This window comes from Mugil cephalus, chromosome 19 (genome assembly GCF_022458985.1).
Source record: "Mugil cephalus isolate CIBA_MC_2020 chromosome 19, CIBA_Mcephalus_1.1, whole genome shotgun sequence".
In the NCBI taxonomy this organism is placed as follows: Eukaryota; Metazoa; Chordata; class Actinopteri; order Mugiliformes; family Mugilidae; genus Mugil; species Mugil cephalus.
This window is the reverse complement of record NC_061788.1, coordinates 537098-552786: the sequence shown is the minus strand read 5'-3', so window position 1 is coordinate 552786 and position 15689 is coordinate 537098. Positions and strand designations below refer to the sequence as shown.

Below are 15689 nucleotides of genomic sequence, written 5' to 3'. Positions count from 1 at the left end.
TCATTGTCCTCTGTCTTTCATTGTGTCTCTGTTGTCGTCTCGTGTCCCCTTGTGCTTGTCTTTGCATCTCTGAGGTCATTTCCTGTGTCTTTGTGGTAGTTTTGTGCGTCTTTGTCTCAGTTTTCTGCAGCTGAATCAAAACCTTCATGAACCCAGAGGGTTGAAGACAAAAGACGACGAGACGTTTGTCAGCGTTTTATTTGACTGGTACAACAGAAACAGGACGAAGCGATGGATGAGACGGACGTTCTAGCTCAGGGTCCAGGACCGACCCTACATGTTGATCTTATTCAGACTGAAGCCACAACGTAAGAAAACTGTACAACAACGAAGACGATCATCAAATAAACCTCACAGACTGATGCAGTGAATAAATAAAAAGCTCCTGGTAATAAATAGACTCTGCATCAGCATCTAAAGATGAATCTGGTTTGAATCTGAAAGAGTTCAGTAACGAGACGTCGCCCTCTACTGTTAAACACGCGTTAAAACAGTCTGAATGTCTGGTTCAGTCTAAAGGGACATTAATGTTTTTAACTAAATGTAACATTACTGTTGTTAAATATTATAAATATGTTCACACATTAAATATTAAATACACAAATGTAAAAGCTTAAAGTTTTGGCTTTAAATAATTTTATTAGTCTGTTCTTCAAACTCTGATTCAAACCAATGTTTTTGGTTTGTCCCTGTGAGGCTCCTGTAGGAACGAAGCGATCTGATTGGTTGTTGGATGATTTAAAGGACGCAGGCGCCACCTTGTGTCGGGGTCGAACCACACAGCTGATTACACATGTAGCTAGCTAGCTAGCTGGCTAGCTCTGGCTAGCTAGCTAGCTCGCTATATCACCAGCTTGACAAGCTCAGAAAACCCAAACTTAAGGCTGAACTGCTGAGCTGAGCTAATCTAGCTAGTTAGCCTGTTAGATATGTAGCTAGCTAGCTAACTAGCTAGCAGTCATTAGTAATGTCCGTATAGAAAACTGTGAAGGTACAGGGATCGTTCACAACATTCAACATGGCGGCTTTGTTTGGTCCAGGTCACGATGTTTGTGTTTGGATTCGGGGCAGGAGGCGTGGCCTTGGTACGATGTCTCCACCCCCACCAGAACAACTAACCTAAGCTAAAAGCTAATCACCGTGTAGCGCGGATGGTGATGAAGATGAAGATGATTATGATGATGAAGATGATTATGATGATGAGACACAATGATGGTTTGCAAGCAGGTGAGGTTATAAGTGCAGCACAGGTATCGTGGATGAGTGTCAGTGCATCGGTGGAGGTAAAGGGTTAATGAGGACCATCCTGATTGGTCGGATCCACGCTGGGGGCGGGGCTACTGTTAGTTATAGACGCGTCTTCTGCGCGGACTAACACAACAAATCTCCGTGTGGGTTTAAATATCTGAAGTCATGGCCTGGTTGTTTCTCCTCTTCCTCCTTTCAAAGCTTCGTCCAGTGTTTTTGTTTCCTATCTTTTTGGGACGAGGTCACTTCCTGTTAGAAAAGCGAAGCTTTCTTCTTCAGTTCGTTTCGTCTCCAGAGCGAGAGGCGGTCGAACTCGGCCATGGGCATCGCGAAGACCCGCAGGAAGTCCTCCGGAGCCAGATGCCTCTGAAGGAGAACGAGGAACAACGTTTAATAATAATAATAAAAAAATATGTTTATCATCCAGTTTCATTTTTCACCTCACATCTAACTTATATTCATTCATATTCAGGTGAACACGATGAAATGTTTTCTTTCAATCAACGACTCGTTTTCATTAAAAAAAAAAAAAAAAAAAAAAAAAAAATCTAAATTGAACCAAATTTGATCCACAGAGCAACTAAAACGTGTTCTATGATCCATGGTTCTTTCATATTTGACATATTTGACACTTTCTTTTTTTATTAGAGACTTTCAGTATTTACTAGTGTAGTTTTTCCACTGAACCTTCCACGGAGCGTGGGGTTGAGGCGTGTTTCTTCTCAAAGCTACAAACTCTTATTTCTTTCTTCTCAGCTTTAAAATATGAAATAACTTGAACACTATGAGTAAAATATTGTAAGACGTTAATATTTTTAAATGCAACTAAATCATCAAGTTACCGATCATCACTAATTAATGACTGAACTGAAATTGCCATCAATTACACAACTTACCCATTTGGCACCTATAACTAAAATGGTGAAAGGTTCTTTTCTTGTGTTAAAATAATAAATAAACATAAAAACCATGAAAATGTCCTTTTTACACTTTTTTTTTTTTTTTTTTTTTTTGCATACGGGTCAAATTTGAGCCGAGACATTTAAACTGATCACATGACCTGTATTTGTATTATTACTCTCTAAGTTCAAGGAAACATTTTATTGGATAAACTGCAGGTGAGTCATCAACATTTTCCTGTGATTTGTAGAAGAAATCCTTAAAAAAAAACGATGAGTCAGATAAAGACGTAACGTTAACGGATGGTTCAACGTGTCTCATCACATGTGAATGTGTGAATAGATCCAGATGTTTGTCTTTGTTCTATGAACGTGTTTAGTTTCTGTACGTTCTGAGACTCAGTTTCTCTCTTCTCATTAATGCTTCTTCATCTTCATCTTACAGCTGAGTTATATTATACATATAAATATAATATGAATTAAAATATTAAAAGCAGAATATTTGTGTTTTATGTCACTTTCACATCATTAAATGTGTCGCCCCTGGTCTCCTGTAAAACACAGAGACCTCTAGTGGACGCGCTGGGAACAGCAGCCACTTTAACTGCATTTTTACATTAAAGTCTTTGATCAAACACAGCATCACGTCCTGTACAAACCTCCAGACGAGTGCGGTCGACTCCTGGTGGCAGCTTAATGCGCCCCCTATGGGTCACAATCAGAGCTTCATATGGGTAGATCTGAGGAGGAGACGTCATCATCATCATCAGCATCATCATCATCTTCATCATCATCCGTTCATCAGCATCATCATCATCATCATCATCATCATCATCAGCATCATCATCACCATCATCATCATCAGCATCATCATCATCAGCATCATCATCACCATCATCATCATCAGCATCATCATCATCATCACCATCATCATCATCATCATCATCATCATCATCATCATCATCATCATCGTCATCATCATCATCACCATCTGTTCATCAGCATTTCTACTGTTCCTGAAGGATCTAATGAGCATCAATCAACCCTAAAAACACTCGCTCCATTTAATTCAATTAAATCTGTGATGTGACAGAAATAAGACGAGTTTATAACAGATAAAATATGATCCATATATTTTAGAAGAATTTCATTGTTTTTATGTGAACAGCTTGTTTTTAAATAGAAATAAATTTAGATTTTAGCAAATTCTTTTGTTTATTCTGATGTCTGAGCTGAATGAGTTTGGTTCTCAGTTGGATTTAAATAATAATAATAATAATAACAATAATAATAATAATAATGCATTGGTTTTGTATAAATGACCGGAGCATAGACTGTATATAAATATGGACGCCACCTCTCCTCCTGTTGTGGTTTAATTAACACTACGCTCTGCTCCACCTCCACCAGCTACATCCTGTTTCTGTAGCATCAAATAACGACCTAAAACAAAATTTATCTAGAAAACTGATGCTTGAACATTAATAACATTATATTTATGACCTGAAATGACTGAAACCATCCTTGACGTGTATTTCAGTGTTTTAGTTCGGCCCAAGTCCCGCCCACTAACATGGAGGGGGTGGAGCTTATGACCTGTACTGCAGCCTCCAGCCTCCAGGGGGAGCTCTGCTTGTTTACTCTACTCTACCAGACATTTAGAGCTGAGATTTGGAGGAAACGTCCTGTTGAATCACCTTCTGCTCCAGGATGCTGGGGAGCGAGTTCCCTCGGTCCATGCGCTCCCTCCGAGCTTCACCGTTCTACAAGACACAGTTCAACCTCAGTCCGGACCAAATTAAACTGGTTCGTGTCTTAGTTCTGATCTGTTTAATGGATCTGTGGAGGACCTGGTCCAGGTCTTAGTTCTGATGTGTTTCATGGATCTGTGGAGGACCTGGTCCAGGTCTTAGTTCTGATGTGTTTCATGGATCTGTGGAGGACCTGGTCCAGGTCTCCAGGTCTGGTTGAATTAACCCCAGATAGAGGATCTGGACCAGGTCACAGGTCACATTAACAGAAACCCAACAGACAGATAGAAAGAAAGAATAATTTACCTGAGCAGCTGTAAAACAGGATGAGAAAAACAACAAATAACACCAGTCACATTAGATCTGTTTTATTATTAATTATTAATGAATTAAAGGATTAAAGGAAATAAAGGAAATAAAGGAAACTCGTACCTGGTCGACTTTTATCTCCATCTGTGGAAAACTCAGCTGACTGCATCTGAAAAACACGAGATTAGATCCTTCCTTCCTTCCTTCCTTCCTTCCTTCCTTCCTTCCTTCCTTCCTTCTTTCTTTCCTTCCTTCCTTCCTTCCTTCTTTCTTTCCTCAATTCCTTCCTTCCATCCATCCATCCTTCCTTCCTTCTTTTCCTTTCTTCCTTCCTTCCTCCCTTCCTTCCATCGTTCCTTCCATCGTTCCTTCCTTCCTTCCTTCCTTCCTTCCTTCCATCCATCCCTCCCTCCTTCCTTCCTTCCTTCCTTCCTTCCTTCCTTCCTTCCTTCCTCATGTAGACGTATATAAACTCACTCTGGTCAGAGCTGATCGTGATGGAGACTTGGAAGCACTCGCTGACAAACCTGAAAGACAAACAGAGAGAATCTGAGAACGAGTTCTGGTTCTAGTTCTGGTTCTGGTTCTGGTTCTAGTTCTGGTTCTAGTTCTGGTTCTGGTTCTGGTCTTACTGCCGTGCATGTGGGTTCTGTCTGGCAGAGACTGTGTCTTCCTCCGGTAGTTGACGGCTTTCTCCTTCTCCTCCTTCAGGATCAGACGTCCCAGGTTGGATTTGATCTGATCAACAAAGAGGAAAGAAAATAATTATTTAGATTAAACCAGAAACTCTTGATCCTAAAAAAGACTCAACATCATATAAACTCCCTGATAATAAATAACTGAAACCATCCCTGAAATAAAATTATTTGACGTGTATTTTAGTGTTTTAGTTTGGTTTAACTCCCGCCCACTGACATGGAGGGGCGGAGCTTATGACCTGTACTGCAGCCTCCAGCCACCAGGGGGAGCTCTACTACCTTCGGCTTCACTGTAGAGGAGCTGTTTCATCTATTCTATCTGTTCTAAAATCTCTAAATTAAAGTTTAGTTTTTGCATAAATTTGTTTTTTTCAATAAAAAAGAGGAAATAAGACGTTGTTTGAAAAGTTCAGATCATCGGTCGTAGTTTTAGTTTGAACCTTTTCCAGCTCCTGCTCCTGCAGCGTCTTCGCCTCCTCCGTCAGGTCCTCGAACTCGTCCTCCTCCTCCTCCAGCTTCTTCTTCCTCCATTCGATCTCTGTAAGAGTCGAGCTCAGCGTTAACGAGCTTCCTGTCCGAGCTCCACTCACCTGTGCGGCTCGTTAACGAGGGGGCGTTACCCATGGAGGCCAGCGACGGGGGGCAGGGCCAGTACTCCGTCTCTATCTTGGAGGGCTGGTTGGGGTCTGGAGGCTGAGCTGCTGGGAACTTTGCCGACTGGACGACACCACGACCCTCCACGGGTTTACCGTCTGGAGACAGGGAGGAGGAGGAGGAGGAGGAGGAGGAGGAGGAGGAAGAGGAAGAAGAAAAAGAAGAAGATGAAGGAGGAGGAGGAGGAGGAAGAGCAGGAATAGCTGGGAGGAGGAAGCTATTTACCTTGTTTGTAGATGGGAGGCTTCCGGTAGATGTTGGTCCCATTATCTGAGAAACACAAAGAATCATTAATAGATTAAAGATTCATTTGTACCAGGTTTATTAATCTGTCTGGAAATAATAAATAATAAATATAAATAATAATATTAATAAAACAATAAAATCAGTTTCTAAACCAGAGGAAACATCTGGTTTATCAATTAAACACCAATGTGCAGCTAGAACATGTTTTTTTTTCTTCTTCTTTTTAGTGATTATGCTATTATGCTATCATGCTATTAGGCTAACGATTTACAAAGTGTGAAACTAGAAGTCATTAACTCTTCACAGGGCTGGAAATTCAAAATGTCAACTCGAGGGTGTCATTGTAGGACGTCAGAAGACTTTCTAAAAATGTCTACTTCATGTAGTGGACTCGTGAAAGAGTCTTTCAATGCAATTCACACATATTTGAAATTTGGTGGCAGCAACGTGTTCAAATCTAAAAGGATACTTCATTAAACATAAAGAATTAACCCTAACGCTCTGAACCGATCACAGGGATGGATCTGTGCTTATTTACTGGTTATTTCTGGCTCGTGGGCCCTGGTCTGGACGTTACCTGGCCGGTGGAAGTGTTGCAGGCTGGTGCTGATCTTTCGTTCAGCCTGCAGTTGCAGCATTGATCCTCCGGGGGAGCCGCTGTCACTCTCTGCCCTGCGCCCCTTCACCTGAACCATAAACACAGGTTAACCTTTGACCCCGAGCCCTGACAGGGAGGGTTCCTGCTCCTCTCCGCTCACCTGCTGCTACTTAGCTAATGTTAGCCTGCTAGCACGCTAAGCTACACAGGCCGTATATAAGTATGCACGATGTGTCTCCACTTCCTTTCATTGGTCCAAACTGATACAATTTTCTTTTGAGTTTGGAGCCAGAGTCTGATCAGTACGGTCTGAGGGCGGAGCTACGAGATCGATGCCCCGCCCACTCTTCCTCCAGACTCAGTTGTGTTTTGGTTTTATTAATCGCTCTGCTCCACCTCCACCAGCTACAATTTTTACAAATAGTTTTTACAACTCACTATCCCACTGGACCTCTTTATGGAACGGTTGGCATGGCAACTGGTGTTCACCATGATGTCACATCCTGTTTCTAAAGGGTCAAATAACTAGAACAAAAAAAACTATCCACAAAACGGACACTTGAACATTGAACAACATATTAACAACCGTCCTTAAAATTAAAATTATTTGATGTGTATTTAAGTTTTTGCGGCTCAAGTCCCGCCCACTAACATGGAGGGGGTGGAGCTTATGACCTATACTGCAGCCTCCAGCCACCAGGAGGAGCTCTACTAGCTTTGTCTTCACTTTAGAGGAGCTGCCCCATGTTTATATCCAGTCTATGGTAAAAACATTAAACCTAGCGTAGCTTAGCATTCTTTGTAATATCATGACGTTTACAATCTTCTATTTTCTTCTTCTTCTTCTTCTTCTTCTATGGTTTTGTTTGGAGGTTGAACCTGATGAAATGAATGAGTGAAGTTTCCTCTGGAGTTTTTCGGCCTCTGAGGTGAATGAGATTCTCCGGGAACGTGAAGCTGCTGAGAACAGAGACGAGTTCTGTTCCCTTCAACCCTGAGAGGACAAAGCAGCGATTGAAGCTGAAGAAGACGAGAAGATGAAGAGTCGGTCACAGCTTTGTGTTTCTAAAAGTCGAGGTTGTGACCCGACGGTGACGGACTGGAACATTTCTGAACATTTCTGAATATTTCTGAACATTTTGGTCCGAGGTTCATCTGAAGGACGACGTTATCTGGTTCATTTCATTCTAATCGTTTATGAGAATAAAGCTACAAACATTATGACTGGATTAATTAACGTTATCTATTTATTTCCTCTGTAATTAGTTATTTGGGACGTGATGTCGTTTTATTCTGCTAGTTTTATATTTCTCTTTCTTTTTATTATTTATTTTGTTTGTTTGTCAGGAAGACTTGTGATGTTAGAGCGTAGTTTTATGTAGCTGAAGCTGTTTTTACTGAATAAATAAATAAAACCGGTAAATATGACAGAGATGTTGAATTGAAATGTTTTACCTCAGGAGACCTGGTTGGAGACGTGGACGGAGGAGACAGAGAACGCTGCAGACAAACAAACATTATTCACTCATCAATCAGCTGTTACACCCACAACAACCTCATCACATTAAACAACATTTAGCTAAACAGAAGCTAACTGTAGCTATTTATTAGTTAGCTTAACAGAGGCTAACTGTAGCTATTTATTAGTTAGCTTAACAGAGGCTAATTGTAGCTATTCATTAAGTAGCTTAACAGAGGCTAACTGTAGCTATTCATTAAATAGCTTAACAGAGGCTAATTGTAGCTATTCATTAAGTAGCTTAACAGAGGCTAACTGTAGCTATTCATTATCTAGATTAACAGAGGCTAATTGTAGCTGTTCATTAGTTAGCTTAACAGAGGCTAATTGTAGCTGTTCATTAGTTAGCTTTACAGAGGCTAATTGTAGCTGTTCATTAGTTAGCTTTACAGAGGCTAACTGTAACTGTCCATTAGTTAGCTTAACAGAGGCTAATTGTAGCTGTTCATTAGTTAGCTTAACAGAGGCTAATTGTAGCTGTTCATTAGTTAGCTTAACAGAGACTAATTGTAGCTGTTCATTAGTTAGCTTAACAGATGCTAACAGATGCTAACTGTAGCTGTTCATTAGTTAGCTTAACAGATGCTAACTGTAGCTATTCATTAGTCATCTTAACAGAGACTAATTGTAGCTGTTCATTAGTTAGCTTTACAGAGGCTAACTGTAGCTGTTCATTAGTTAGCTTAACAGAGACTAATTGTAGCTGTTCATTAGTTAGCTTAACAGATGCTAACTGTAGCTGTTCATTAGTTAGCTTAACAGATGCTAACTGTAGCTGTTCATTAGTTAGCTTAACAGAGACTAATTGTAGCTGTTCATTAGTTAGCTTAACAGAGACTAATTGTAGCTGTTCATTAGTTAGCTTAACAGATGCTAACTGTAGCTGTTCATTAGTTAGCTTAACAGATGCTAACTGTAGCTGTTCATTAGTTAGCTTAACAGAGACTAATTGTAGCTGTTCATTAGTTAGCTTAACAGAGGCTAACTGTAGCTGTTCATTAGTTAGCTCTACAGAGGCTAACTGTAGCTTTTCATCCGTTGACTTTAGCTCTCAACAACAAACCTAAACTGGTGTTTGTTTATTTTAATAAAAACAAAATAATTAATGTGATCACTGCATAACATCAACATACATGTAACATGTCTTCATTTAACGTGTGTTAGCGTGTACATGTAACCTGGCTAACACGTCGTTAGCCTTTTTGACTTCAATGTCAATAATAAAACCAATGTGCTGCTTTTTTTCTGAAAACGTTCAGTTATGCTACGAGGCTAAGTGTGGCTAACGTGTACCTCTCTGCGTGGGGGGTCGAGGGGGGAGAAGCTCAGGTGTGGCTGGTAGGTCATGAGGTCGGGTCTCTCTACCTGGAGAATGGCCTTGTCTCTGGGCAGAGCGGCCAGGTCTCTGTACCCGACCACCTGATCGTTGACTCGCGCCTGAACACAGGAACCAGAGTCAGAACAAACCAAACCTCTGAATGTTCATTGAAGCCGTCGCTGATTTTACCGTGATGCCGGCGGCCGGAGAACCCGGAGTACTGGGGCCCCGGGAAGAAGGCAGGACCGGAGTCACCCGCCCCTCCACCTGAGACACGACACCAGGTCATTACAACCACAAAGGGTTAGTTTAATGTGATGGAAGCTGTGTTGATGTGTGAGCTAACGCTAGCTATGAGCTAACGCTAGCTATGAGTCAGGGCTGTGACCTGAATACATGCTGGTATAAAACTTTATGTACGACCATCAGCAGCTTTATTACTTTTTATTACAATATTGCTATTGTTTTTAGTGTTTCTATATTTTATTCTATATTTTTATCCATCTTTTTTTTCTACAACCACATAATAATACTAACAATAATAATAATAATAATAATAATAATAATAATAATAATGATGATGATGATAATAATAATAATAATGATGTCGAGGGTGAATCAGCTGATGTTTAGTGACTGTTTTACCTTCTGCATGTTGCAGACGAACGTCCTGTTGGTTTGAATCAGCTGCAGAGAAACAAGCAGAGAATGAGTCAATGAATGAATGAATGAATGAATGAATGAATGAATGAATGAATGAGTTCATCAGGAGCCTGAGGACAGAGAACGGGCCCGGTCTACTTCCTGGACGTGCAGAGACTGTTGAGAACTTTCAGCAGAGGATGAATCCACGTTTGTGTTTTAATTAGAGGCAAAATAAAATAAAGATTAAAGATCTGGAGGAAACGAAGAGATTCTGTCTGAACAAATAACATTTAAATATGTTTAATGTCAGAAAAGAGACGTGAAGGAAACTGAAGGAGCTTCAACCAGAACTTAGTCCAGAGGTTTTCTACCATCAATGTTTCCACGTTGTGTTCAATAAAAAAAAAACATCTTTTTTTATGTGCGTTACTACTTTAAGCAGAATGTGTTTGTCTGTTGTTGTGACCTGGATGAAGATCAGAACCGGTTCTGACCAGCTTTAACTCGTTTAACTCGTTTAACTCGTTGGACGGGTGTTTAGGACGTGGACGAGGACGAGGACGAGGACGTGGACGTGGACGTGGACGTGGTTCTGATCCAGTCGAGTCGTGTTTGTTCCAGATCTGATCGACACTAATGAGACGTGAAGACGAGAGTAACACAAGCCAGAGACAGATTGATGTTATTGGAAACTCCTCGAGGGACGGGGGAGGAGGGGGGGGAGGAGAGTGGGGGAGGAAGGGGGGAGACGGGGGGGAGGAAGGGGGAGAGACGGGGGGAGGTGTAATCCTGCTGAGAGGACACACACCTTGTCTCCAAACATGAGGCGTCTGTAGAGGAAGTTCCTCCCTGGACAAACGTCCACTGACCCAACGTCTTTCATCTGGTCCACCCTCCCTCTTCCTCCCCCCTCCTCCCCCTTCCTCCCCCCCTCCTCCCCTCCTGTTTATCAGCCGGTCCAGCCGGGCCGACGCCCAGCCGACTGCTGCTGTGGTTACCTCCTCCCTCCTCCTCCCTCCTCCTCCCTCCAGAGAACCAACTGTTCTCTCCTTCACCACCTCTGTCCTCGGCTGAACTCACTCTCCACCTTCACAACAGGCACCTGCCTAGCTTAGCCTAGCTTAGCCTAGCTTAGCTTAGCTTAGCTTAGCATGAACAATGTGAGACTCAGACGGATGCAAAGAGACGATAAACAACTTCACGAAGACACAACACAACCACAATAACCAGAATGAGACACAGAAAAGATGCACAACTACAATAAACAGCTGCTGAGACGCACAATAAAAAGATGCAAAACAACAACATAACGTCGAGAAAGAGACACAATATGAAGACGTGATGAAAAGAAAAAAAATACAACTACAAAGATGCAAAGAGATGCAACAACTGCACAGAGACACAACGGCACAAAGAGACACACATGGAAAATAAAAACTACACAGACTCAAAACAAAAAGACACACAAACTACAGACAGATACAAAGAGACAATCAACAGCTACAGAGACGCACAATGAAAAGACACAACGAAAAACAACGAAACGAATGGAAAACACAACTTTATGACGTGATGGAAAGAAACACACAACTCTCCACCTTCACAACAACCACCTGCTTAGCTTAGCTTAGCTTAGCTTAGCATGAACAGCGTGGTCTCAGAGGAACTTTGTGCGTCTCCGTGCATCTGTCTGTAGTTGTGTGTCTTTGTGTTGTGAGTCCTGTTCATGTTTTTCTGGTTGTGTTGTGTCCTGATGAAATAGTTTGTCTCTTTGCATCTGAGTGTTTGTGTGGTTGTTGTGTCTCCATTAGTGGAACCACAGCAGCATCAGCCAATCAGAGCGGATCATTAAACTAATGGATTCTCACTAAACATGACTTCATACAATCTCATAAAAACAGACGAGTGACGTCACAGATCAAACCGACGCTTTAACAGAAACATCTTTAAACTCTGACCAATGAATCCATGAATCAGCTGATCATCAGATCATTAATAATCACCAGAACATGTTGAGGAAAATCTAATTAAACCGTTTTCAAACCGTTTTTAAGGAAGAATCAGCAGCAACATGGAGGTTAGTTATTAGAGAACAACATGAAAAATAAACCTGCTCTATGAAGGAGACAGGACATAATAATAATAATAATAATAATAATAATAATAATAATAATAATAATAATAATAATAATAACGCTGCCTGTGGTTCGTTTTAATGGTCGATCGTCGCTGAAGCTGCGGGTCATGTGGCCTGGAGGAGGATGAAGAGGAGGATGAGGAGCGAAGTGCGTCTGCGGCGACGCGATAAAAAAAAAAAAAAGAAATCATCATGGAAGAGGAGAAGAAGGAGGAGAAGGAGAAAAAAGGAGAAGAAAAAGAAGAAGGAGAAGCTCGTACCTCCAGACAGCGAAGGAGAAACCAGGAGGAGATCAGGGAGAAGCATCCAGGAGAAGAAGAGGCGATCCTATAGCTGCTCAGAGAGGAGGAGGAGGAGGAAGGGTGGAGGAGGAAGAGGAGGAGGAGGAGGAAGAGGAGGAAGAGGAGCGGCCGTCTTCCTGTTACTCAGCGGCTCGTTCACCGTGGAGACCGGAGGAGAGGACGCTGCGTCCTTTAGAAACATCTTTACTCCATGAATTCATATTATTACCAGAATAAAACACCTGCTCTGGACCAGGACGGAGGAGCTTCAGCTACGGAGCCCGAACACTGACAATTAAAAATAAGAATAATGAAAAAACACAAAACACGTCCCAAATATGTGATAAAATGACAAATTAAATACGATGAGAAAATGTTTTGTTATTTTATATATTTTTATTTTCTGAATTTAATCTGCACCTTTTAGCTCCAAACCAAACACAATGATAAACAAATTCATGTCAGGATAAAAAATGTTTTTTTTTTTCCTTTTAAAAAACAAACAAACAAAAACAATAGTTAAATATGATGACTTATTTCTATTTACAAAAATTTAGGTAAAAACCATGAAGTTTCTTTTTCTAATTATTATATTTTTACCAGTATTTTCTTTTTTCTACTATGTTATGTTTTCCTCTCCTGATATTATCACAGAAAACTATAACTAACGTTCAATTTAAACATCATTAACTTTAGAAATAAAAATGTTTTTGAGACAAACCGAGGAAGATGAAGTTCATGCTGTGGCCACGAGAGGGCAGAATAAAATAAACCCTTATTTTACTCATTGATTCCTTCATGAAAATAAAAATAAAACACATTTAATTGATTTAAAGGTAATTTGCATTCATTAATTAAAACACATTTTATATTTTCCCCAACAGATTTATTACAACATGTCACAGAATAAATTCTAAAGCAGATATTTAATGTGTAAATAGTTTTTATTTTCATATAAAACTTGAAAAAAAAGAAACCGCCACTGTCCCTTTAAGATATGTGACGTCACGAGGTGTCAAAGTCGAGCACAAAGGTTTTAAAAAATGAAGATGTATCACTCTGTTTATTCACGAGGTTAAATAAAGTAGCCACCATGTTTTACGACAAGATGAAGCTAGCCACTGTTCTGCTAAGCGAATGTTGTTCTAATATCTGAAATATATCAATTAAAAGGCGACGTGTAAAGACATAATTCATCTATATATTTTATTATTTCCGTGTTTGGGGGAAGAGATACAAAGCGCATGCGTGCAGTTTAGGTTAATCGATTTTTAACCTCGTAGCGGCGCATCTTACTCTTTTGGACGATCTTTGCTCCGGGAACATGGCGTCGGATGAGATCCTAGCGGCTCTGGTAGGATTTTACGAACAAACCGTGGCACCGTCCTGGTTCTGATGAACATCTGACCTCGAGCTGCTTCAGAAATAACTCCGAACCGAGACCGAGACGCGACGAAACACGAAACTGAACGAATTAGGAAGCAACGCGGCAGCTAGCAGGCAGATGCTAATGCTAACGCTAAACACACATGTGCAGTTGTGACTGATTAGCATCGTTAGCTCAGTTTACTTTATTGATTGATCTCGAAGTTTGATTGACAGCAGAATGAAAAGCTGATTTATTCCAGTTTTTAACTCAAATATGAATAATTAAAAAAGTCAGTAGATTATTTATTGGTTCATTAATGTTGTTATATGTGTTGTTTTCAGGGGGTGGGCGGAGCCTCAGCAGCTGCGCATGCTCTGTCTCTTCCAGCTGAAGCATACGGAAATGACGTAAGAAAAAACACGTTCACGTCGTCGCCGTTTCTCTGTGGATATTTTCTAAATGATGTTTGTGTTCGCAGCCTCAGCTGGAGGCGATGTGGGCCATGAAGGCCTTCAACCACGCGGAGGTTTACTTCAACGTGAGAATCATCCATCATCCATCAGTTTATTCAGCGGAAACACGTTTAGCATCGTGTTTGTTTAAGCTAAAGTCGTTAATTTCAGGAGAAGATGTTGTGTTGTCACTGTGACGTGTTTGTGATGTCATCGTGTCCTCAGCTCATCTCCTCCGTGGATCCAAAGTTCTTGAAACTGACGAAACTCGACGACAAACTTTACTCCAGCTTCCGGGAAACGTTCAAAGACCTCGACGTGAAGCTGCTGGCGACGGACGATCTGAAGTCTGACCAGGCGAAAGAGGTCGGAACATTAGCATCGTTAGCTCCCTGGCTCATAGCAACTCCTCCTAGCCTCCCAGCTAATAGTAGCTCCTCCCAGCCTCCCAGCTAATAGTAGCTCCTCCCAGCCTCCCAGCTAATAGTAGCTCCTCCCAGCCTCCCGGCTAATAGTAGCTCCTCCCAGCCTCCCGGCTAATAGTAGCTCCTCCCAGCCTCCCGGCTAATAGTAGCTCCTCCTAGCCTCCCAGCTAATAGTAGCTCCTCCCAGCTAATAGTAGCTCCTCCTAGCCTCCCAGCTAATAGTAGCTCCTCCCAGCCTCCCGGCTAATAGTAGCTCCTCCCAGCTAATAGTAGCTCCTCCTAGCCTCCCAGCTAATAGTAGCTCCTCCCAGCCTCCCGGCTAATAGTAGCTCCTCCTGTTTGATGCTTTTGACTGAAGTGAACCTGCTGGTATGAAGAGTAATTTCCTCTCAGGTGCAGATGATATTAGCGTGTTATTGGAGCATTATTAGCGTGTTAGCATGTCATTAGCCTGAGCTGTGTTGTCTTTGCAGACGTGGCGTTTGTTCTGTAACCAGTTTGAAGGACAAGTTGAGGATTTTAACTACGGGACGCTGCTGCGCCTGGACTGTGAGAAGGACTACACGGAGGAAAACACCATATTTGGTGAGTTTCTCTCCCTTAAATAAATAAAAAGTAAAGAAGAAAACATTAACGTGGTGAATGTCTCGTTTTTATCCTCTTCAGCCACCAGAGTTCAGTTCTTTGCCATCGAGATCGCTCGCAACCGAGAGGGACTCAACAACGTGGTCTACATGTCCAAGCGGTCCACCAGCTAACCCCCCCCCGTCACCTTCCTCATCCTCATCCTCATCATCATCCTCATCCAGCCCTTAGACCCGACCGGATTCACTCATTACAATCTGGCTCGGAACGATTTCTGGACTCTATGAACTCACCTCCGCTTGGTTTTCTTTTGTATTTAAAGTTTTATCTATCGTGCCAAATCTCCATCATCCATGGTTTGTTTTGTAAAAATATCTGAATATCATTTGTTCGTAACAAATAAAAAGTCGACTGAAATTTACCACGAACTGAAGGAGATTCATCAACAGACGAGTTTGTTTCAGCTTCAGCTCAGAGTGAATGTGGAGAGAGAAGCTCGTACTTTACGTTCTGCCATAAACTCTCCAGGAAACTTTTCTCTTCTACACGTTGCAG

General features: G+C 41.5%; 2 protein-coding genes across 2 annotated transcripts; one reads left to right on the top strand and one right to left on the bottom strand.

Moving 5' to 3' along the window:
• Positions 1-180: 180 nt before the first annotated feature.
• On the bottom strand, positions 181-13378 carry dmtn (dematin actin binding protein). The gene is made up of 16 exons (XM_047569708.1): positions 12283-13378; positions 9886-9927; positions 9430-9507; positions 9216-9359; positions 7859-7903; positions 6383-6491; positions 5785-5829; positions 5526-5657; positions 5346-5443; positions 4840-4945; positions 4685-4734; positions 4331-4376; positions 4205-4212; positions 3845-3910; positions 2807-2887; positions 181-1614 (listed from the first exon to the last, which is right to left on the bottom strand). Exons 2-16 carry the CDS (start codon positions 9892-9894, stop codon positions 1501-1503), a joined length of 1131 nt encoding a protein of 376 aa, XP_047425664.1. The 5' UTR covers positions 9895-9927; positions 12283-13378; the 3' UTR covers positions 181-1500.
• A 149-nt stretch (positions 13379-13527) lies between these two features.
• Positions 13528-15555, top strand: pbdc1 (polysaccharide biosynthesis domain containing 1). Its single transcript, XM_047569710.1, has 6 exons — positions 13528-13657; positions 14014-14079; positions 14151-14210; positions 14350-14490; positions 15023-15134; positions 15216-15555. Exons 1-6 carry the CDS (start codon positions 13628-13630, stop codon positions 15305-15307), a joined length of 501 nt encoding a protein of 166 aa, XP_047425666.1. The 5' UTR covers positions 13528-13627; the 3' UTR covers positions 15308-15555.
• Positions 15556-15689: the final 134 nt, after the last annotated feature.